The following is a 24,191-nucleotide window of genomic DNA, read 5'->3' on the forward strand; positions in this document are numbered from 1 at the left end:
TGAATAGCTTCTCTCTCATCTTCTTTTTTTCTACGAGTTGATAGTTAAATTGCATCTAACAACGGGTTTAAGTCATAACAAACGGAAGAAAAAATCCTAAATGTAGTTGAAGAGTGCCGAGGAGTCTTTGTTCAACGCGCCCATTGCCACGTTTAAAAAGCAAGGCAATTTTGAGAACACTTGTTGGCTCAATATCTTTGTTATGTCCCTTCTTATTTGTCTTTTTTTTACGAACAAAAAGCACATGGAGATGCTAGCCCTATAGCCTTGCAACGAACGCGCATCGTATAAAGAAACCCATAAATGCCAAAAGTTCCTTTTTTCCGTTGAAATGTTTTTTCGGCGTCCTTGGGGGACAGCTTTACGAAATTCGGTAACACCAAGCATATAGACGCAGCTATGACGCGCAACACTGGGAATACTTGCAACGCACAGCAGTGAGATCTAGATACAGATAACAAATGCTGGAGAGCACGACCCTGAGATCACAAAAATTCTGATTACGTAAACGTAACTGTCGACGTAGAGTGTCTTACGTTAAGGGTTGAACGCATCGCGACGGTACAGTGCCATGGTGCGCGGTTCTTGCAGTAACTCACCGTAGTGTGCGAGTACACGTAGTCGTCAGGGTTGGCTATCGGGTAGATGCGCGACTCGTAGGCGGACACCAGCCGACGGATGTCTCCTTCCTTTACCGTACTGCGTCGCCAGCTGCAGTTAGCAACGCATAATGGAGAAAAAGAAAGAAAGTTATTGGACCCGCACACTGTGATAAATGGTCGACGTTTAGCGTGTTTGACGTTGGTGCTTGTGAAGGGTAAATCTGCAGAGGGTATGCGATATATGACGTCAAATGTGTCAAGTTACACAAATTCATTTCAAGGCACTTGACACTATACACTGCCTAAAAGACAAGATGGTAGAATGATTCTTCTTGCATTTATTTTTACGACTCGTCGTAATTAGAGAGAAATCAATTGTATACTTACTGTGCAGTTAATATTGCTCCGTCTTGCGCAAAAAAAATAAATCACACGCACACTTTCATTATTGCCTGCATGGATTATAGTCAAAGAAAATTTTAATGTTTATATATTGCTGCAGATACGCGGCCCGTCGATAGTCCCATCAGGCATGGTAAACGGTCATCTGTAGCAATATCGAGTACGTTGGAAGTGAAATGAAGGTACGTTGAGCATGCGGGGGGGGGGGCAAGGTTCAGTTTACCCGAGGCTGAATGTATGCTGCTCCTTCGTGGCCACAACTCAGCATAACTGGCAAAAACGAGTCGCCTCCCGAAAAGTAGACGCGGCGCCTCAAGGTAGTGGATACTACGCAACGCTATAAAGATGCAAGTTGTTCGTGATGCAGATGTCACGCTGATGTGCACGCGATGACAATGATTGCGTTGAAATGCAATACACGAGAACTGCTTGACTTCTTTACACTCTGGATGATGTGAATGATCCTAACTGCTTCACATTCGACGATTAATCGCATAATTCACAGTGTATGCTTTTTATACTACATCTTCTCCGACGGGTAAAAAGCCCAACACCACGTTGGAGTTCGCAATTCGAAAGTGACGTAATTTCACCGGCAGCGGTCTCGACGGGCAACTTCGTGGCGCCTGTGCGATGACATTACAGACCCTACACGGCGTGTTAAAGCTCATAAAGTGTCAGAAACATTGGCGAGCCCACGAATGTCGCGTCCACCTATATTTAGCACATCGTCCGAAGAGTTCGAGCGCACCGTTAAACCTTACTTCGGTGGCAATGTTTCGCCAAACTGTTAGTTTTATTCCGATAGCAATTATACGGACACTCCAGGCGCATTTCTGCTGTCGTCGTCGCTGTCGACGTCGCCGTGAAGTTCCGTATAAAGTCCAAGGGCGATAACATCGTGAAATATGACATAGCAATACTGACGGGAAAAGAAAGTGTGGCTGTACGGGGTCTTGTTCTGGCGCATGCGCCTGGTGCGAACTTTGCTAGTTTCTGCAAATAATAAAGTCAGTCGATGGTCCAACATTGTCCTATCGTCATGTGCACTTCTTTTCTCTGTGTATGCGTCTAGTTTGTAGGTTTAATTCGTTGTTCAACATGTACCAATTCGCCCAGCACTTAGCCTTGCTGGATAACATCGTCGCCGCGCGCCGTATAGGTGAACGAAAGCGTGCGAGGGTGAGCCGAGAATGGGGGCTCAGCCTCTCGCGCGCGAGAGATGAAGGCGGGGATGAAGCGCGCCGTCTTCTGTCGCGCGCAAGGCACCGGGGGGGAGGGAGAAAAGGGAGAGGGCGTTCTACTGCGGCGGCGGCAGCGTATGGCGCGTCCGCGAGCAGCCTCTCAGGCTTTGAAAGCGATCTGCGAAGGGCACAGGGTGCGCCGAGTGCTGATAGCTTCGTGTGGGCTGTGTTCTCGCCGCTTAGTTCGCGTTGAAGCGAGAGGCAGCACGAAGGGTGAATTCGCTCGCTGCTGCTGCTGCCGCGCCTTCTCACTCCTGCGTTTTGACAGCGAGTGTGCGCGGTCATCGAGTGAGATGCGCTCATGTTTGGTTGTGCGTGCGTGACATCGTGCTTGGCAGTTCAGTTAGTAAGCGAATGTTTACAAGATATTACGGCCGATAAAACGAATCTGCTTACTTCGTGTAGCTGCCTACTAATTGGCTATAGCGACCGACATTTCGCCTTTCGTGCGATGCTGCGACGGTCTCTCAGAGACACTGAATATGCGCTCAGAGACACCGAAACAGAGACATTGAAACAGAAATCGTTGTTTATCTCTGCCTGGTCATGGAGTTTCGCACACGAATTGCTAAACGAAACCGACGGCCATGATGTCTGCGGGAGCGTCACGCATGGTGGTTCAGCCAGCATGTCATCATCATCATCATCATCATCATCATCATCATCATCATCATCATCCTGGTTACGCCCATTGCAGGGCAAAGGCCTCTCCCATACTTCTCTAACTACCCCGGTCATGTACTAATTGTGGCCATGTCGTCCCTGCAAACTTCTTAATCTCATCCGCCCACCTAACTTTCTACCGCCCCCTGCTACGCTTTCCTTCCCTTGGAATCCAGTCCGTAACCCTTAAAAACCATCGGTTATCTTCCCTCCTCATTACATGTCCTGCCCATGCCCATTTCTTTTTCTTGATTTCAACTAAGATGTCATTAACTCGTGTTTGTTCCACAAACACAATCTGCTCTTTTCCTATCCCTTAACGTTGCACCCATCATTCTTCTTTCCATAGCTCGTTGCGTCGTCCTCAATTTAAGTAGAACCCTTTTCTTAAGCCTCCAGGTTTCTGCCCCGTACGTGAGTACTGGAAATACACAGCTGTCATACACTTTTCTCTTGAGGGATAATGGCAACCTGCTGTTAATGATCTGAGAATGCCTGCTAAACGCACCCCAGCCCATTCTTATTCGTCTTTTTCAGTCTCGTGATCCGGATCCTCGGTCACTACGTGCCCTAAGTAGATGCATTCCCTTACCACTTTTAGTGCTTCGCTACCTATCGTAAACTGCTGTTCTCTTCCGAGACTGTTAAACATGACTTTAACTTTCTGCAGGTTAATTTTTAGACCCATCAATTTTAGACCCAGCCAGCATGTAAATTATGAGTAATACACGGATATGCTGATTAATCTTTGTCCTTCGTCCGAGAATACTCGGTCAGAAAGCTTCGCTTTGAAAGGTCAGCTGCTGTTGAAAATGTACTGCCTACTTGCCTGTTCTTGTAGTCCGTGCCAAGGTTTCAATTTGTGGTGCTGAAAAAATTGTGTTCTATGTGGATACTCTTGTTGTCGTCCGTAAGTGACGCAGCAGTTGGTAGACATTAGCACTGTTCACTAAGTTTACTGTGTCCAGGGTTAGAAGCATAGCATCAAGGCTGAGCTTTTCACAAGTGGTGTGACAATATCTCTAAGCTTTCTTTGGTGGTTCGTCTGGTATACGATCTCACGTGGATTGCCGGTGCCGCAGAATGTTCCTCGCTTACCACCGAGACAATTTGAGCTTTGTGATATACGACTGTACTGAGAGGATAGTTACGAAAGTACATGGACAAGTAAGGCTTTGTCTTGTCTATTCTTTGATCTTCCCCACGTACTTGTGATGCCAATATCCTGTTAGCATAGTTTTTCACATGTGCCTTTCGTAGCAACTCATGCATCTTTCCAAGATGTAACGAAAATAATGAAAAAATTAAGAGCACGTCTATTCTAAGGTGGGGCTCAGTGCTATATATATGAAGGCAAATAACAACAACAACAACAACAACAACAACAACAACAACAACAACAACAACAACAACAACAACAACAACAACAACAACAACAACAACAACAACAACAACAACAACAACAACAACAACAACAACAACAATAATAATAATAATAATAATAATACAATTATTATCACATATTATTCATCTTATTTATTTATTTTTCTCGCCGTTTATTGACGGCGTTTCGACAGCCAATCAGATCTCTTCAATTTTGTTATATGCTGATGACGCGAAACTTTCAAAGCGGTAAAAAATGTTAGTGGTTGCGCCACCCTTCAGAAGGACATTGCAAATTTTGCGTCCTGGTGCACCGAAAACAAGCTGGTTATAAATGCATCAAAAATGAAAGTTGTAAGCTTTACGCGAGAAACTAACAGGACTTTATTTCGCTATAGCGTTAAAGACGTTCTCCTGCCAAGAGCTCAGGGAACGAAGGAACTCGGAGTGTACTTCTATAGCTCTCCGAGTTTCTCGCCCCACGCTCAACGTACGAGGCAACGGGAACTTCGAACGCTAGGCACAGTATGTCGGGTGACGAGCCACTTCAAACAACCCGGGCCATTTGTAACTTTATATAAGAGCATACGCCTTCCAGTTCTTGAGTACGCCTCCATAGTTTGGGGCGGCACTTGTAGGTCAAATCGTGAACTTCTCTGAAATGTGGAAAAAAGGTTCACATCCATATTTAAACATCGATTCTGTCAAAAGCCTTCCATCACCATAGAGCTAAAACAGACACTCAAGTTACCTACTCTCACCTGTTGACGTAATAAATCGGATCCTATTTTTCTCCACAAATTAATACATGGAAAAATCTGCTTCTCGCACTTGCTTTCTAATGTGTGCTTTTACATTCCGCAGAAACGCACAGGGGAACAGCGCGCCATTCAGCCTTCAGATTTTTATGACCCTCTATCTAGAGTGCAGGCGACATGTAACGCCCGTTCAGAGTACCTGGATATCTTTATGCCTAATTTTATTTACTTGTTTTATTGTACCCTCAAGACCGAAGTGTTACAAAGGGGAGGGGGTAAAAAACATACACAAGTAAATAAACAAAGCAGCAAGAAATGGTTAGTCATTACAGCAAATTTGATTAGTTATAGTATCCGGGAGTGATGATGTCTGATAAGGCCGAACGAAACTTTGAGTTGTCCTTGATTGCGACAACTGCGCCGGGAAGGTGGTTCCATTCCTGAGAGGTCCTAGGAATAAACAATTTGTTACAGTATTTTACAAAATTTTCAATGTTACAATATTAGAGTATTTACAATATTTACGTTACAATATTTTCCTGAAACGAGTTGCAGAGGTATTTCAATAACTGAACAAAAACTCTCATATATGTAATGTGTTCCATCATTCTGTAAACCTTTCTTCTGTTTCTCCCCTTTTGCTTTGTATTGTCTTCGTGTACACATTTTATGCTCTGTCAAAATCTGTATTAGTGAAATTATTATTATTATTTTTTTCAATGTGTGCGCGCGTGTGTATGTGTGTGTGAGCTTGCATCGTTTTACCGAGATAGCCAGCACCAAGACCCTCGATGTTGTTCCTGGGCACTTTAATGAACACCTTTCATTAATTGATTGATTGATTATTACTATTATATATCATTGATTATTGCTATTATATATCATATCTAAAAACTATTTCGTTTTTCTTCATTAATCAGTTTTTTAGTAGAAAGAAAAAGCGAACAAATATCGACGAGACCAAGTACTTAGCCGAAAGAGACCCTATTGATGCATGTCGTTTATTTTCACGTGTATTTTTGTAATGCGGCGTTTCCTTATCGTTCTTTCTTCAGAGCGAATGAATACGGTCGGCGAAGTCGCGGGACGTAGCGATGGTGCGCCCTTCTCTTGCTTCCTCGCATATTCATTTTCTCTTGATGAATGGCCTGCAAGCATCTCTGAAACGAGACAAGAATGCCATGTGATAGAACCCCCCAACGGGTGCACCCCGACAGATTTGCATCTGGTGTGGGGCTACTGCATCGGGTGACCCTGGTTGGAAGCCCGCCCTCGGGCCTACCTAAACACCACAAGGACCTTGATATGAGGCAAGGGGCATCGCCCTTTCATCGTTTTTTTTTCGTTAATGAAGCTCCAACCAAGCCTTCTAGCCAAAAATTAAAACAGAAGTTCACAGAGATTAGTTATAGCTGTAGTACATTTCTGCAAAGATTACTTTTATTTTCTTTTTTCTGCACCAGAAGTTCACAGAGTGCTCTCAGTAATTAGTTATAGCTATAGTACATTTCTGCAAACATGGCTTTCATTTTGTTTTCTTTTTCTGGAGGTATCTGTTTCATATCAGGACGTAGAATACAGTGGCGTTGTGGCTTTCACTCAGGCTCGTGAGGCTGCTTGGCATGCTGCTACAAAGGGCCTCCCAGCGTTGCAGACAACCGAGCTGAAGGGAGTGCCGAAACGTCACGATGCTCTGTTCCCATGATCCCACTCTCTGTGTAATGACGTCATGACAAATACACCTTCCGGGATATGAAACCGAAACAGGTTCGTAACGGCTATCAAAATTATTTAGGTTAGCCTGAAAATTGATAGTATTTTCTTACGGTTGACAAAGCTGGGCGCTTTAGCGCGAAACTGATTTCGAGAAACGTTATCCGGGTAAGTCTTTATTACATTTCTCTTAGAACTTCACAAACGTACGTACGTGTCTTCAAGAGTATTTGTTTTTACTGTAATGCTTTTTTTCGCTATAACATACAGTTTCGACATGACGAAGCAACAAGCGCCTATCGCAGCCCTCATTGGCAGATTGATTTTATCGTCCGCAGACAGATGGCGCCACCACATTATTCGTGGATGTCACGTTGGATAAAACGGACTCCACCAGCACGACCTCGCAATAATTCAGCCACCGAGTCGAGCAATCAGAGCGATAGTTTTGCTTTGACACCTGACTTGTATCACCACGAATCAAAAACGTGCAAATCCTAGTGAATCCAGAACTCGCCGACCATGCCCCAACCAAGGGACAAAATAGGGGCTACAGTCACTTCTCCATTTATTTATTTATTTATTTATTTCGTGTACCCTCAGGGCCAGAGGCATTAAAGAGGGGAGTGGTTACATCAAATACGAAAAAAAGAAAAAAGTACAGTGCAGCAAAATAGTTAATAGTACAGAAATAGATGGTTCTCGGTTATACAATGTTATTTGAGTGTTCCTGGAGTGCTGGTCAATAAAATTAAATACGGTGCATGCAGTGCAGTAAAACAGTGTTCCGGTAATACAAAACAAAAACAGTGATACAATTGGTAGTACAAAAACACAAATGAAATTCTCCTGTTTATACAATGTTATCTAATACTGCCGTGAAGTGCTGATGGTCAACAATAGTAGCGGTTGAGGCTGGTAGGCGATTCCACTCGGCAGATGTACGCGGAAGGAATGATTGAGACATGACATTGGTTTGGCATAATGAAATTCCAACTTTGTTATTGTGATCTAACCTTGATGAAATGTATTGAGGAGGGGAGATAAGTTCGTCGCGAAGTGAAGGATAATGAAATATCTTATGAAAAAGTGAAAGTCTAAGGCCTTTACGGCGAGAGGCTAAAGATGGCAAATCAAGGTTTAATTTCATTACAGAAGTGCTGGCAGTTCGGTTATAATTAGAAAAAACGAAACGAGCAGAGTTATTTTGTACCATTTCTAAAGAGTGAATCAGGTTTTTCTGAAAGGGATCCCAAACTGCTCCGGCGTACTCTAGTTTTGAGCGGACTAGTGACTTGTATAACATTAATTTTAGGGAAGACGGTGCCTTAGTGAAATTGCGTTTTAGGTATCCCAGCATGCGGTTAGCATTTTTAATTACGTAAGAAGCGTGCATGGACCACGAGAGGTTTCTAGTAATATGGACACCAAGATATTTGTAGGAGGAAACAGGGTCTAAGGGGAGATTATTAACGTAGTAAGAAGGAAGCTGGTTAGAAGTTCTGGACACGCGCATAAATTTACATTTTTTAATATTTAATTCCATTGACCATGATTGGCACCAAGTAGAAATAGCGTTAAGGTCGGATTGAAGAGAAGATATGTCAGTGTCACATATTATTTCCCTGAAGATTACGCAATCATCGGCGAATAAGTGAATGTTAGAGGAAACACAAGAGGGTAGATCATTTATGTAAATTAAAAAAAGGAGGGGACCAAGTACCGACCCTTGAGGTACGCCGGACTGTACTCTGCTCGGTTGAGATGTTCAGTCATTAGCAAAGACAAACTGTGAACGGTTAGAAAGAAAGCACTCAAGCCATGCTAGCAGTCTGGGATCAATGTTAATTCGACGCAGCTTAAACATTAGAAGGTTATGGCACACTTTGTCAACAGTGTTAAGACAGTGCAACAGTGTTAAGACAGTGTTAAGACAGTGCAAAACATGCAGTGCCGTAGGCCTACCCATCTTTCTCAGTAAACTAAACTCCTGTTAACCGGAACATATTCCCCCGACTCCATGATGTTCCGTTCAACGAGATTCTACTGCAACGCTATCAAACTTGGTATTAAACGAAATCTCCTGCAACATGCCATCTCTGCGCGAAGTTTGAGCACGAATAATTCAGCGGTCTCAGTGAACGGCCATGTGTGGATCTGGGGCTCCTATTTAAACAACGCTTGGTAGATCACACAAAGGCATTTTATCTGCGACCGAGTAACACTTGAGCACAAAGGGGTCCCTCGGAAATCTTCGATTTTAACGCCTTAACGAACTTAACGATTTTAACGAACTCACCCTTATTTCATTGAGAAGTGGTCTGGTTTCTTCTTGCGGAGCCCCCTGCGAAAAGGCGCATACGAGCAAACGTCAGTGCAGAAATTTGATGGGCAATGAACAGGCGCAGCCACAGCAAACTGGCGCACGTAGTGCAGTGAACCACGCGTGATTCGAATGGACCTTTAGCTTTCCTCAATAGGTGGTGTGGTCACACCGCACGACTCGTTGACGGTTCCCTTAGAGTAACGGAAGGTAACCTCGAAGGGTGTGCTTTTGAATACTGCCCACGCAGAAAGCGATTGCTGATGCGGGTAACGAATCATGACCAACTCCTCGTCGCAGATACATAACCCTAATTTCAGTTAGTGAAGCAAAGATTGAGGCGAAGAATCACACGGCGCTCCCCGCGTTTTGCCTGAAAAGAGGCGTTCCCGTTTGAACTTCCTGGTGGCACCTAATCGTGTTCTCGATTACACGTCGACAATGAAGGTTTCTGAGGGTATACGTTTTGAAACGGCATTCCGCCATCCGTACCTGTTTGATACGGGGCAGTTTTTACCGTGGTAACTAGGTGCACGTCAAAAATCTCAGGGTTGTTTCAGGGTCGCTCAGCGGCGTCTCATAACCCAAGAACAACTCTGAGACGTCAAACCGAACGAATAAAATGAATGAATGGATTATTTTTGAAGTGATTGACACAAGTATTGCGGTAGGTATCACAGGCAAGTAGGCGGACAACCATGTAAACGAAATGAGAATGTAATATAGGTATAAAATACCGATCACTTACGCTGTGCTTGGCGAGGCCGGCTTCTACACAAGACATCAAGATCCACAGCTGCGAAATGAAATTACAGTAAAGGGACGGACGCAAAGGGTAAAGACGACCATCAATGGATAATAGAATTAAGAACAATTATTCACACAGCCAAGTGTCTTTTTTGGTTAATGAAGCTTCATGGATGCCGCGTCTCTTGTAGAATCTAGAAAGGCCGAAAGAATGAAGGCCTGTCCGTATTATCCGCATGCTAGCTCCTATCCTGGAGCTAGCATACGGATAATACGATATTAGTCTTGTCAAGGCGAAGCTAGGTCCTCCGGGCGAAGACAAAAGACCCCTTGTCGGGAATCGAACCTGTCCCCTTGTCCAAAGGTAGGAAGGTTCATCTTCGTCAGGATGAAGACAGGTCCCTCTGGCGAAGACGTCACTTGGTCGAAACATTGGGTTCTAGCTGAAGCCAACAGTTTGACATAGGACAGCGTTTCGACGGAGGTACATGCCTTCTTCAAAAAGACCTGTACCCGCCTGGTGAAGGCATGTCCCCTTCATGTCGAAACATTGGGCTGTCGCCTTATCGAATGCTTGGCCTCAACTTGGAGCGAACGTTTCGATATGAAGATAAGAAGAGGACGTGGTTTATCAGTAGGATCTCTCCTCGCTCTGATGAAGACATGTCTCTTTGGGGAAAGGTTGGGTCTATCGTTGGTCTTAAGGTTCCGCCACTATTATTTGTCTCAAGTTTCGGCATTTCAAGAGACCAACTCCTGTCTTGGTTGGAGTTTTGTGGCTTCTTACTGCCTTTGAAGGCCCTGTTCTTCCATAGGCCATGGCACTGCGTTACGGGTAATTCGGCCACTTGAGCGCAGTGTTTCTTGAACCTGGTAACATTTAGAAATTGCCAGCGCTAGTGGTAAAAGAATTCGGCTTCACGTTTCCTAAACCTAACACCAGTGTTAATATTTTCTACATGCGTAGCTTTTGTTTGTATTCTTTTCAGGTTATAAAATGTATTGTGCAATTAGTCCCAATCGTATTTATTCCAAAAATTTACTATATTATGCGGCGTATACGTCTACTTGTTAAGTGAGTTCTAACTTCCTGTCATTCAATGTATGATGTTTTTGTATGTTTGTAAACATGCCCTTAGAGAGAAACAGAAGTTGTTTCGCAGTTGGAAAATTCGCGTTTCTTCGTAAAGCTGTCCCAGTATTATGCAATTCCTGAAAAAAACTTTCCTGGTTGGGCGAGTCCCAGCGCAGTAATTGGATATTAAAGAAAATCCACCGGAAGCGGCGTAAATAAAGCCTCCCGCGCAGCTTGCGCGAAAGATAGCAGCAATCGGCATTTGCAATGTTTATTTTAGTATGTCGCTGTTCCCTGGCGCAAAGCGCCATAGCTGCCTAACGAATACAGCGACGTTCACTATTCACTAATTAGAGCGCGGACACAACAGCGGCAAGCTACAAGCTATTTATAATTTCTAATTCAACGACAAAATATGTTGTGTCTTCCATTGCCCGACCTACAGTTAGCGCAGGTCATTTGGCGCTGTAGTCGAATCAGGCACCTCGGTGATACCTTAATTGACGTCACGACCATCTTCGCCAGTCACAGTCCGTTATTCTGGCGAAATTCAAGAGGCTTGTGGCGAGTATGACCTGTTAAACGGTGATTCTTGTATCCAGGGATAAATAACTATACTGCCTCGCTGCTAACTTACGTCTTCTGAAAAGTTCAACTTTCCGCTGCTGTCAGAAATTTTTGGCGGGCAGACGCAAGCAGCCTGCACGCCCAAGATCCCAAAGACTGCTTGAGTTTTTCTGGGAGCCAAGCGGGATTGCTTTCCCAAAGGAAACGAAAGCCGCTTGCGTACACTAATCTACAACTATCCCAAGCACATATGACGTGCATACTTTAATTGTGTTGCCACCTGCTGCCATGATGCAGAATGCTATTCTTTTTGATCGGTGTTGTGCTTCCTAAGAGAGCTCCGTGACAATCTAGACCGCTTGTGCCTACTCCTGCGTTATTATACCGCTTAAAGGCATAGTCATCTAATACGTCGTCAGACTAGCTCACGCCTTTGTGCTATGTCACTTCGCCTACGTAGCAGCCATGCACGATTGGCACAGATTAGAAAGAGACCAATGCATTGTTAAGGAAGGTAATCAAGATAGCTCTTGGGCTACCCATGTGCACAGAAACTGAAAGAATGATGCAACTAGGGCTGCGCAATACACTGGGGGAAGTAGCCGAGACACAAGAAAGAGCCCAATTCATTAGACTCTCCATCACGCGATCAGGAAGACACATCTTCAAACGGATTGGTATATACCAATTACAGCACCACATAATGACCATAGAGAAGTCCCCAGAGATCTGCGGAAGAATATCACACTCATGCCTGTTCCAAGGAATGTTCGCCCCATTCATAATGTGGGCAGAAGGCAAGCCAGAGCCAAAGCCCTACTGGAAAAAGCACAAAATCAGGCTGAAGAATGCTCGTTCGTCGACGCGGCTTTCATGTCAAATGGATGAGCCTTCACAGCGGTTCATTCTGAACGGCAAAGGTGAAGTCGTCAACTGCGCTTCCACGCACACTGCACAACCAGAAATTGCAGAACAGGTGGCCATCGCACTGGTACTTTTATACGCAAAGAGATCCAGCATCCACAGCTATTATAGGGCAGCCGTCGGAGCATTTGCCAAAGGAGTCATCTCCAGACAGGCCCTGGCCATTCTCGACGGAAAGGTCGTCAAACCCCACACGATCGTCTGGTTTCCTGCTCATGTGGGAGGAATCACCGGTGCTCCCGCGGACCTCAACGAATCTGCCCACAATGCTGGACGAGGACTTGCCAACGGTGCAGCCACAAGGCAAGAAGACGCTGAGGCTCCAGATTGCAGGGACCCCCTCCTCACGTACTACAAGCTAACCAAGCACTTCTACTTAGGACTCTGGGTCTTCCCCCCTCCACCGAGTAAACTAAATAGATCTCAGTCCATTCATTACGCTAAGGCTCTTGCAAAGAAGAAGCTATTCGAACCAGCTCCTAATCAACAAGATCTATCCGGAGTTCTCTGCACCTACAACATGCGATAAATGTAACTACACCTAAGACCTGAGTCATATGCTCTGGCGTAGCTCCGCCTTAAGCAGCGACAAGGACAACACTGAAGAGCGGTGGGACGAAGCTCTACGCTGTCTCACATTCGAAAAACAGCTATGAACAGCCCAACGGGCCCGCGAAGCGGCCGGAATGCTTGGTCTTTCGGTCCCAACATGGGAGCGACCCGCTTCAAGCTAAGAAACTAGCGCGGCCTAATGGACCACAATAAAGTTTTTCCATCCATCCATCCAGTATTTCTTACTTCGGATATTTTTTTTTGGTAGGAGGGGGGGGGGGCTAAACGTCTATACCGTAGAAAGAGTGCTTGCAAGCCTCAAAGTGCCTTGACTAATTCATTATGACAACTCTTATTCAAGTCAGCTGTGGTTTCATTTTGCCGGCGGTGTCTGTTTCATGACATCAATGGTGCCCAAAGTGATTACGCAGGGTCTGATTATTGCGATGCTTTGGAACTCGCTCTGGATAGCTTGGCCGTCTGCTGTGCTGCTACTTGGTGCCAGTATCACTATAGAGGCGCTTATTTATAGGCATACCGAGAACTAAATAAACCCTGCCGTCACTTACGGACTCTCTGTCTGTGCAGAAGATTCCATCCGGTGCTTCAACAGATCTTTGGGTCATGCAGAGAAGGAGCTCCCTGGAATAACTGGCATTGTCCATCTGGTCACGTGGCAGGACAGTGAGAACGAAGAACAAGTAAGTATATGAGAATGCAATGCTCCGTCTTATATGCGACCTTTGTTGTTAAGTTCTTACTGGTATATGTAGAAAGTCAAGTATGTGTCACTTTTGAGGTTTCTGTTTAACGTACGATATTAAATTAACTCTAAATTGACGTTCCCTTATTTCACAATTTGAACGCTAAATTAGTGTTCACAAAACATAAAAAATATGAAACTAGGGACGCCTACTTATTGGATCAGAACGCTGAAAAAATGAAAATGGATCGCGTTTTCCTGCGGCTGTACAGTTTCAGTTTATCCTTAAAAAGTGAGATTCGAACTAAAATGACATTATCTGTACTGACCAAGCTTCATAGCAGCGGCGTACATTAGAAGACGCACGATAATCACCAATTTATTATGAAACGTCAGATTTTCTCAAAATTTTAAGCCTTACGTTTTACTAAACGCTATCTGCCTTGAACTGTTTTAAAGAAGTACGATTCTAAAGTGGGCAGTGAAATGCATTGCTGCTCCAGTGACAGTATTCCGCAATTCATATTAACACGCTTTTGAAAACCAACTGGAACAACCATTCATTTCGCAGCACAGTTTAGACATTTCTTTTTAGTAAATAATGCCGATTCACAATGTTTACCGCGAAAGCTCGTGCATTGCGCTCTGGCGCATTTCATTTCTGCATCAACAACTTGCAACCATAGAGCAAACAATTGAGAAATGTTAACAATTAATTTTTTTCTAATTGATGTTTATCGCGTGAAATTGGACGCCTCCCATTGCTACACGGCAATGTCCCTACCTGGTAACTGCCTAACAAACTTCTCTCCAAGAATTTGTTACGACTTTTCTTCAAGATCTCCTCCTAGTAATTTTAACGTAGAAGTGCATGCTCACGAGGCATGTTCTCGAGCATTTAGTAGTGCACTAAAAAATTGCGACTTCAATTTCACCCGATTCGGTGATGATTACTGTAAGTGATAGAGATCTTGTTGTACCTACTCTCTCCATGATGGGTTCAAACCGCCGCTTATCCAGTCGTTCATTCGAGCAGTAGCTCAACGCCTCAGTGACTGCAGAAAAAAAAGCAAACACATAAAACAGAAAAAAAGAAACAGTCATGTTACTGTTTTTACCTCGTGCATAAGCTTCATAACGTACTTTGAAGAGATGAGATTGAAAACGTAGGTAGGAAACACACAGGGAAACCACGAGCCAAGAAGAAAAACCTCAGCATAGAGCCAAAGTATCGACAGTGACAGGTATGCTTGTCGTCGTCCAGAATCGGGGACAGGTTGTGTCCTTGGAGTAAGCCTCATTACCGTGATCTGGATGCGCAAGATAACTAGTGCCATGTCATGTTATCGGCAGTTATCTCACGATTAAAAGTTAAACTTGTTTCAGAAACGTTACAAGAAATTCAAACGGGCTGAATATAGGAGAGGGAGTCCCTGCCTGCGACGTTGCATTTTGTGATTGTTCTCCATGAAAGAAGCTTTTTGTTACCATGCAGGGAGAAGTTGTTCACTTTGACTTTAGGCTACGCCACAACGAGTTCGACGTTCATTTGACTCTGTCACCTGTTCAAAAGCTTCTCCACAAAACGTCACTTCAAAGGCAATGAGTCCTCGTAAGCTCCAAGGCACGCGTCGTTCAATATTGTCGCAGTAACAAGTTTCTGGACTTGACAGTCGACAGACTAATGAAGTGGACACCCCGTATTCCAATACTAAAAGAAAAGAAACTTAGATCATACGCGAGCATCTTCCATATGCCATCAAGCAACACGAGGGGCTGCTCCATAAATGCTCTGCTACGCATGTATTTACGGCTCTCTGTGAAGGTTCAAATTTCTTTGATACAGCCATCCTGTGCTACCGAGCTTTTCCCAAACCAACAGAAAAGCACTCACTGGTACGCAAGCAAAAGTTCTGAGGGTGTGCCTCGCCCTACCAAAAAAACACATCAAGTATAGGAACCCTTGCAGAAAGCAGGCCCCTATCGGTTCCAGGGCTTCTGCAGCAGGAGTACATATTCTACGAGTACATATGCGCTTTGCCGCCAGCGTACCGGGTCATCCGCTTGCTTCAGACATCAGTACTGGGGTACGAACCCTACCTGGGTTCAAGAGCACGAGAAGCACTCCCGGTCCAGCGCTGACATATTTCGCTCTAGGGCATACTAAAATCAGCTACACGGATCATTGCTAGAGTGTGCTAGAGTGACACAGATGGCTCCGTTACGCTTGCGTTATCTGCCATTGGTGTGTGGATCCAGTCCGCGAATGTTACCATCTCTGCCACTCTCAGTCGCCGCATTTCAACTACAGCCACTGAACTATAGCTGCACTGTGGGCAGTCTTAGTTACATCATATACCATACAGATGAATCTTGGGCCATCTTCACCGACTCAAGAGTGACCCTGCCGTCGCTGAAGTCACCATACCCGCAGGAGCAATGCATCATGGACGTCATACGCCTATGCAATAAAGCCGGCGAACTGCATCACAGCGTTGTGCTGTAGTGGTTACCAGCCCACCACAGAATACGTGGCAATGTCAAGGCTGACTATGCTGCCAAAGTTGGACACGATCGACACTTAGTCCAGAGACGTCTCTCGAGAAAAGATGCGGCGACACTGGTATCTGTACACGCTTGACACTTCCAGCGATTCTTGGCACTTCCCAATTTTTTGTGGCGACGTACACGCTGCGTTGCAATTTTTTTCGGCGTTTCAAGGAAGCCCGCGCACTATGAAATAAAACCACGTGACTGCGCCCATGCGCTATCGCATTGCAGAGCTCTGCATGGGTGATTTTAATGCTTTTGGCATTCATTGGTCTCCTATGAAAGTGAGCGGACACGAAGTGCCATCGGGCGGGAGTTGGCCCACATTTCATTGTCCTGTGGCCTGCACCAGATCGTTCAGGATTTCCGTCGGCAAACTTCAGTCCTTGAGCTTGTTTTTCTTACTACATCTATTTAATGCCCGTTATGAATGCGATGTTATTGATGGAATATCTCACCACAATGCTATGTTAAATTCAGTTCCAGGCATCGTGCCTAAAACGCACTCTATCTACTGCACATTTTCTGACTTTCACCGCACTGGTGATTTGGCAGTAACAGACGCCCTATGCGATTATTTTGATGAGTTTGAACCTATAAGCACCACCAGTGATGCTAATAACTTGACAAGTTTCTTCGAAAATCTTGTCAGTAAGTGCATCAACCTTTTCATTCCTTCAAAAACAAGGAAAACAAATACTGAAATTCTTTGGATGACTACGGACCTTTTGCATTTATCTCGTCGTGCAGATTGCGTCGATCAAAACGCTTTGGCGTCTCAACAAAACTCATGCTGTTCCAGAGCGCTAAAACGAACTTTGTTTTAAAATGGTTGCTGCAAAATAATTTTATTACAGGGCAATCTTGGCCAAATTAATGAAGACTAATTCCCGTGAGTTTTGGAAAGCTACCCTACCAACTGGGTCATCCTCGGACGGGTTAATAATTAACAATGTTTCAGTTTCTGATTCGCAGACAATAGCTTCTCCGTTTAGCACCTACTTCCGCTCTGTCTTTACAACTGATAATTCTGTAATTCCTGTTCTTGATCCTGAACCATACCCTCCAATCGACCATGTATCACTGCTTCCTGAGGGTGTACTTAACTTAATCCTAAACTTATACACCAAGAAGTCGTGTAGTCCTGACGGTACCCGACTGTTTTTCTCGTTCGATAGTCTCGTTGGTGCAGCAGATATCTGACAATTATCTTTAGAAAATCTCTCTCAACCGCCACCCTTCCTCCCTCACGGAAACTTTTTTCAACTCTCCCCTTATTTAAGTCAGGTAACATTCAATTGTTATCTAACTATAGGCCCATCTCCTTAACAGCACATTCATGGAAATTACTCGAACACATTATCTTTAAATATTTAGGAATTTCTTTAAATTAAAAAATGTTATGTACTTTCCAGTATGGTTATATAGACGTGGCCTCAGCCCTAGAACACAGCTGACAGAATTCGTTCACGACATCAGCAGCTCTTTAGAGTTAGGTGACCGGATTGACGCTATTTTTATAGACTTTATAAAAGCCTTCGACACTGTCTCACACCCTAGACTTATGCACAAGCTTTTTGCTATACTAAATATGCATCTTTGATTGGCTGGATGTTGGACTTTCTTTCCCAGCGCTCACAATATGTACGTTTCAACTCTACTAACTCACCTTTGAGGCCTGTTTTATCAGAGGTTCCCCGAGGCTCAGTACCATGGGTCCTCTTTTATTCCTGATTTATATTTATGACCTCTCCCCTGCACACCTCAGTTAAAATGCGCCTTTTTGTAGACGATTGCGTTTTATATCGTACAATTAAATCTAGTACTGATCTTGTTGTCCTTAACAATTATTTTACAACTGGTCCAAATCATGGCAAATGAATATCAAATTTTCCCAAACTGTCTCCATGTCCTTTACACGACGTTCCTTCTTTGCATATGCCTTTAATAATATCACATTAAATAGAGTGCTCGAATTCAAATATTTAGGTATCCTACTAACGCACGATTTGTCATGGTCGAAACACATTGATGTCACCTGTAACAAGGCCCTTAAAAGACTTGGTTACTTACATCGTAAGCTGCGTCTTGCTCTTCAAGAAACTAAACTTCTAAGATATAAAACCCTCATTCGCCCCGTCCTCGAATATGGCTGCGTTGTATGGAACCCATACACACACTGTGACGTCAAAAAACTAGAATCAGTGCAAAAAAAAAAGGCAGTGAGTTTTGGTTGCAGGAGATATGACAAGGACTTTTCGCCGTCTCACTCTCTTCCCCTACTTGGTCTCACTCCTCTTGCAGAGCGTCGCAAACTTGCATGCCTGAAATTCCTTCACCCGTTAATCAATTCTCCTCTTCTCTCCTCTCTGGACAACTTTCTGACTTTTTCCAACCCCTCATCTACGAGAAGTCACCACACCCTAAATACCTGAACCTTTTTTTGCCCGCACTGACTCCTTTAAATACAGTTTTTTTCCGTCAACAATCAAAGTCTGGAATTCATTACCGGGCAACATCCGTTCACTACCACTGAAACAATGCACGCAAGCTTGTTTATAAATGTTTGTATGTTTGTTGTTCATCCCACTCCTGCAATAGCTTCATTGAGGCTGCAGTATGTATAAAAACATAAAAAATAAAAATAAAATAAAATAAGCAGCTAAGTAAGTAATGTAAAGCAAATAAAGTAAGTAAAAGTAAGTAAACATAAGTAAAGAACGGCCAGTTCATCTTGTAGTAAGAGGAGTACTGCGCTATAAACACAAGGACAACAGAAGTAGAAGTTGACAGGACGCGCGTGTTGTCTTTGTGTTTATAGCGCAGTGTCTCGTTATTACAAAGTAAGTAAAGCAGGTAAATTAAAGGTAAGTGAGTAAAGCAGAGTAAGTAAGTAAGTAAAGTAAAATAAAGTAAGGTAAGCAAATAAAATAATTAGGTAAGTAATTAAGTAAGTAAGTAAAGTAAGTAAAGCAAAGTATTTAGAGTAAAGTAAAGTAATGTAAAGTAAATAAAATACGTATGCAAAGTAAGCAAGTAAAAGTAACGTAAAGTAAGTAAGTCAAAGCAAGTAAAGTAAGTAAAGCAGTAGAATGGAAAGTTGGGCTAGACGGTGGAAGCTCATCTTGCAATAAGGGCGGTACTGTGCTATAAACACAGGACAGCAGAAGTAGGAATGGACAGGACACGCGGGTTGCCCTTGTGTTTAAGCATAGTATCCCCTTATAACAAAGTAAAATAAGTAAAGTAAATCAAGTGTAAGTAAAGCAAAGTAGAGTAAGTAAGTAAAGTAGCATAAAATAAGTACGTACGCAAAGTAAAATAAAGTAATAAGTAAGTAAAGCAAGTAAGTAACTAATGTAAGGTAAGTAAAAGTAAGTAAGCAAAGTAAGTAAAAGTAAGCAACGTAAGTAAAGTAAGTAAGTAAGTAAGTAAGTAAGTAAGTAAGTAAGTAAGTAAGTAAGTAAGTAAGCAACGTAAGTAAAGTAAGTAAGTAAGTAAGTAAGTAAGTAAGTAAGTAAGCAACGTAAGTAAAGTAAGTAAGTAAGTAAGTAAGTAAGTAAGTAAGTAAGTAAGTAAGTAAAAGTAAGTCGAAGTAAAAGCTACTGAGCTACTGAACTACTAACAAGGGCTACCGTTCTTCCATTTCTGTGAGCTGGATTTGTACATTTATTACCATAAAAATCAAGCCCCTCGATTCCCTTTGTTCTTTTCACCCTCTCTTTCAGTTAAACAGACACTAAAAGAAAATATTAGGTCGAGTTACATAGATAGTTTATTCGTCTAGAAGCCTGCCACTGTTTTCTGTGTGCCACTATATCATTCTGATGCGTAGAAAATTGCCGCCGAAGGTCCCATTGCTGATCAAGCTGAACCGCCCACGCCAAAACGAACGAGTTGACGTAATCACCACGTGACCTCCTAGCTTTTGAGAATCACCCAGTGCTGACGCCAAATGAGAGGTACCATAGTCCACAACAGATGGCGCCACCCCGATTGTTCATTCATAATTTTCTCGATTACAAAAGCGGCGTTCTCGTCACGAATTACGAATTTGTCACTACAGAAGCCTAACATTCAATCGAACTCGACCTAATTTCTTCCTGTAGCGTCCTTCAAATAGTCGGTGAGGCCCCTCGGTAACGTGGCTATCTGGTTGGCAACGCACTCACACCACGGACATTCATAGGGAGTTTGAATCGTCCCATGCCCGTATTCGCTCGGTGGTGGCCCTTCGCGCGGCCTTCTCGGTTCGTGGGCATATCGGTCCCGACCTCGACCGTCTCGCCCGAGGGCTGCTCCGAGCAGGAGTAGCACGAGGCACGACGATACGGTCGGCGGCAGTCTCGAGACATCGACAGCCATGAGGTCTGCGCGAAAAAAAAAAAAAAGAAACAAGCATAAGGAGGAGAGAAAATTAGAAGCCAGCATGGAGGACCAGCATGGAAAAATAATAAAAAGGTCGCAGTCCCGCCCGAAAGGTGAAGCTTTGATAGCAATACCAAATCATTAGACAGCTATACGAAGTAAGGTTAATAGTTCTATCAGCTGCCTAACCTGCTTAGGTATACGTGGCCGATTTAGTGAATATCAATGAATAATGGCTCTTACTGTAAATTCGTTTTATGTATCCATTTGTTGAAGCAGGTAATTAATTTCTTTACAGCTAACGGCGACGCGTGCACTCTGGTGATGGCAGGTGTATGCACTGAAAAGTACGACTCATATCAAGCAACACTTGGGGTTTCTGTATACGTAAGTCTCACGCTACAGCGGGACATACCAATTCTAGAGGATTGACCAAGAACGGGCTTAGCCCCCGGGGTGCATACTCAGTGGGCAGATCAAAGAAAGTAATATAAATCGAATAATTCGTGGTATTTTAATTAACTTTTGTAGTAACAGATGGGTACAATTTTTACATATCTGTGGGCCGACATGATATCTTCCCATTTTAGAGCCCAGCCCTTAGGCGCCCTTTCCAGCGTTCAGCGTCGGCGTCGTCCCTCCGCGTAACCGAGCGAACGAGCACAGCGAAGGACGAAAGCCCGAACGCGGAGCGCAGCGGGGGATGAAAGACGCGAGGAGGAAAAGCGGAGTAGGTGGGTTCAGTGGAACCGTGAGGCGGAAAGCGGGGGAGGAGGGTATGGCGAAAAGCGTGAGAAGCGTAGTGCCGCGCAAGACGGGCCCTGCGTCGACGACCGTTGCGAGATGGCGCCAGAGTAGCGCGCCGTTGTCTGTTCACCGATGACATGCGGCGCGAGCGCGCCCGCCGATACAATAAGGGGAAACAAAGCGCTGCATGAGCGGAGGTCTGTCTGCGGCGGCTGCTGTGAATCGCGCCCACGCATCACCCACGCGCTGCCTCTCGGGATCTCCCGATTACCGAGGCAGTCACGCCGCACTTCGCTCCGTTTGAAAGGTGAGAGAGATTGTCCGCGTCAGCCAATATATCGCGAAATCAAAAAAAAAAAATCTAAATCCCTTTCGTAGAGAAAGATGGTTGAACGCGAAGCTTTCCCCCCAATGCAAACTGAATCAAAGTTCAAAGCCAACGACCACGTAACGAACCCAAACAATGCTGAGCGAGCCGACGCTATGCATATGTGATTTGATTGCTTGTTTAGGATTGTGTTTACCAGATCCTAAGACGAGCCCGTGTTCCCGCGCACTTGCTATCTCCGATAAGCAGGGAAGCTCACTTAATCGCGATAGGGGTGGCGTCATGCCTAGCAGACGCAGCTTGCGCTCCCAGTGCACCTTGTGCGCATGCGCTACTCTTGCCGAGCTTGTCGCTCCGCAACGTTATCAGGCAACGACTGGCCAACCAGTCGACGCTAGCGCGGCACTGCGAATGTAAACTGTAGTGTTCAATGCAGGTGTGTAAGCTGGCTTTCCTGCAGTGCGTTTTCAGCGCTAACGGACGAATCAGTGAGACGTAGAAAGCTTCGCTTTAAGACACGCATAGAGCTGCGCTGAAATTCCGCATTCGGAAGTACGGTAATTGTCGGTGAGTTTTGTGTAGGAATCGTACACAACGGGACATGCCCATTATGGAGAATTTTCCAACAAATCTACAGTGGCATATACTGAGTCGCTAAATCAACGAAAATAAAGTAAGTCAAGGAATCTGGTGAACATAATTTACCATTTCATTACCAGATCGGTGTGCTTTAGAGATGCCCGTGAGCCGACAATATATGTGGAGGGATTTTGTAGTAAGTTATTTGTTTACGCAGAAGAAAACTGCGCATGGGTGGTGAGCATGGTAGGTTTATTTGATTCATAATGTAAGCTTCTCTCTCTCTCTCTCTCTCACACACACACACACACACACACACACACACACACACACACACGCAAACATATATATATATATATATATATATATATATATATATATATATATATATATATATATATATATATATATATATATATATATATATATATATATATATATATTCGACAAGACAATGGTCATGTTATCGTCCTGGTAATATTGTGCCGTCATTGTGACTCAAGATGTTCGTTTCGTCTTTTGTTAAAGTAAACCTTTTTTCCCAAACACAGTCAAAAAAAGCTTCGCTGTATACCGATAATTCGACGACGCGTCACTATTTATTTTGATACACCGGTGCCACCACATTTGCAAGGAACGTCCCGAATAGTAGCTCTACAATCTCGCTCTCCTCGCACTGAAATTTTACTCACTAAGTGTAACAATATCGCAAGTATATGTCCCACTTAAAGGTGCATAAGACGACCCTGTAAATAAACATTTCTCTCTGTGTTCGTCAATCTATTGATCTTGAAATCAGCGGTATCTGGAGACAACTGACAAAGGACTTCCGCGGAGCCAAAGTCGGCCTTACGTCATCCCCTATAAGCGAATTACCTTTTACGCAAGGAAGCTTCCAATAGTCGAACGTGGAGTTGCAGACGATCGCTATAATATGGCGGCCTTACCTTCGTCAGGGACCAGCTCGTCTTGCAATATTCTAGTTGAATAGCTTGTTTCTTTTTTCAACTTTTTTTTTCTCCGAGCAACTCAATAAACCCTGTCTTGCAATTTTCTAGGCCGTAACAAATGCAAGAAAGAGAACGCTACGTGCGATCTGAAAATTGCTAAGTAGTTCTTTGTTTAACGCGCTCCATGCCGCGTGAAAATGCAAGGTGCTTAGCGAACACTTGCTGGCGCAATCTCCGCATTTCCTTTATTTTATTTTTAGGAGAGGGAAGCGCTAAGCAGGGGCTGAGTTTGCTATAATATTTTCCTTTTTCTACTGGCAAAAAGCGCACGCAGATGTATCCCGTTGCAACATCGCATAAAAACATATAGGAGTAAGAAGAAAATGTTTTTTTTTTTTCTTTTAAACATATTTTTAATGTCTTGTGGGGATAGCTTATGGTCTTTTCTTGTGAGCACTGTCTTCCTTCAATACTGCACGGCGAGAGAAAGATGTAACTTGTCTTCAAAAAAAAAAAAAAAAAAGAAACCCCTTAGTAACACCAAGTATAGACTCAGCTATAGCACGCGAAATTCAGAATATTTGAAACGCGCAGCAGTAAGATCTGGGTACAGATAACAAATGCTGGAGAGCATGACCCGAAGTTCACAAAATCCTGATTATATAAAAAGAGGACAGCCGACGCAGAGTGCCTTGCGTTAAGAGAGATAAGAGATTTTATGTGTTTTTATTTTATGTCACTCAACATATGTTACACGAACGTGTACGTGTGTGCGTGTGCGTTGTTTTTTTTTCCTTACGTTAACATAAGTGCTGCCTAATAAGCAGCTTTATTTCGCACCGTTTCTGTTCTGTACTTTCAGAGCACAAAATAAGTTATTTGTTTGAAAAAAGAAAAGCAAGAACCTTCGCGCGCATCGCGCACTATATTGTCTGTCCTGCCCTTGGGATGACATTACAAAAAATATTTTAGTCAATAAGATCTAACGCGCGGGAAGGATTGGAATTTATGTC

The 24,191-nt window shown here is 43.8% G+C and overlaps 1 protein-coding gene across 3 annotated transcripts; it reads right to left on the bottom strand.

The window, feature by feature from the left end:
- Window positions 1-6,017: 6,017 nt before the first annotated feature.
- On the bottom strand, window positions 6,018-23,377 carry LOC129383383 (uncharacterized). Of its 3 annotated transcripts, none has more exons than XM_055067910.2 (7): window positions 23,105-23,376; window positions 20,379-20,576; window positions 14,641-14,711; window positions 13,523-13,618; window positions 9,837-9,884; window positions 9,065-9,109; window positions 6,018-6,212 (listed from the first exon to the last, which is right to left on the bottom strand). In XM_055067910.2, the coding sequence occupies exons 2-7, from the start codon at window positions 20,569-20,571 to the stop codon at window positions 6,090-6,092; spliced, it is 576 nt and encodes a 191-aa protein (XP_054923885.2). In that variant the 5' UTR covers window positions 20,572-20,576; window positions 23,105-23,376; the 3' UTR covers window positions 6,018-6,089. The 3 variants fall into 3 exon arrangements, with proteins under 3 accessions (XP_054923885.2, XP_054923884.2, XP_072146091.1); XM_055067909.2 differs by having other exon boundaries at window positions 23,176-23,375; XM_072289990.1 differs by lacking the exon at window positions 9,837-9,884 and having other exon boundaries at window positions 23,176-23,377.
- Window positions 23,378-24,191: the final 814 nt, after the last annotated feature.

This window comes from Dermacentor andersoni, chromosome 8 (genome assembly GCF_023375885.2).
Source record: "Dermacentor andersoni chromosome 8, qqDerAnde1_hic_scaffold, whole genome shotgun sequence".
Lineage (NCBI taxonomy): Eukaryota > Metazoa > Arthropoda > Arachnida > Ixodida > Ixodidae > Dermacentor > Dermacentor andersoni.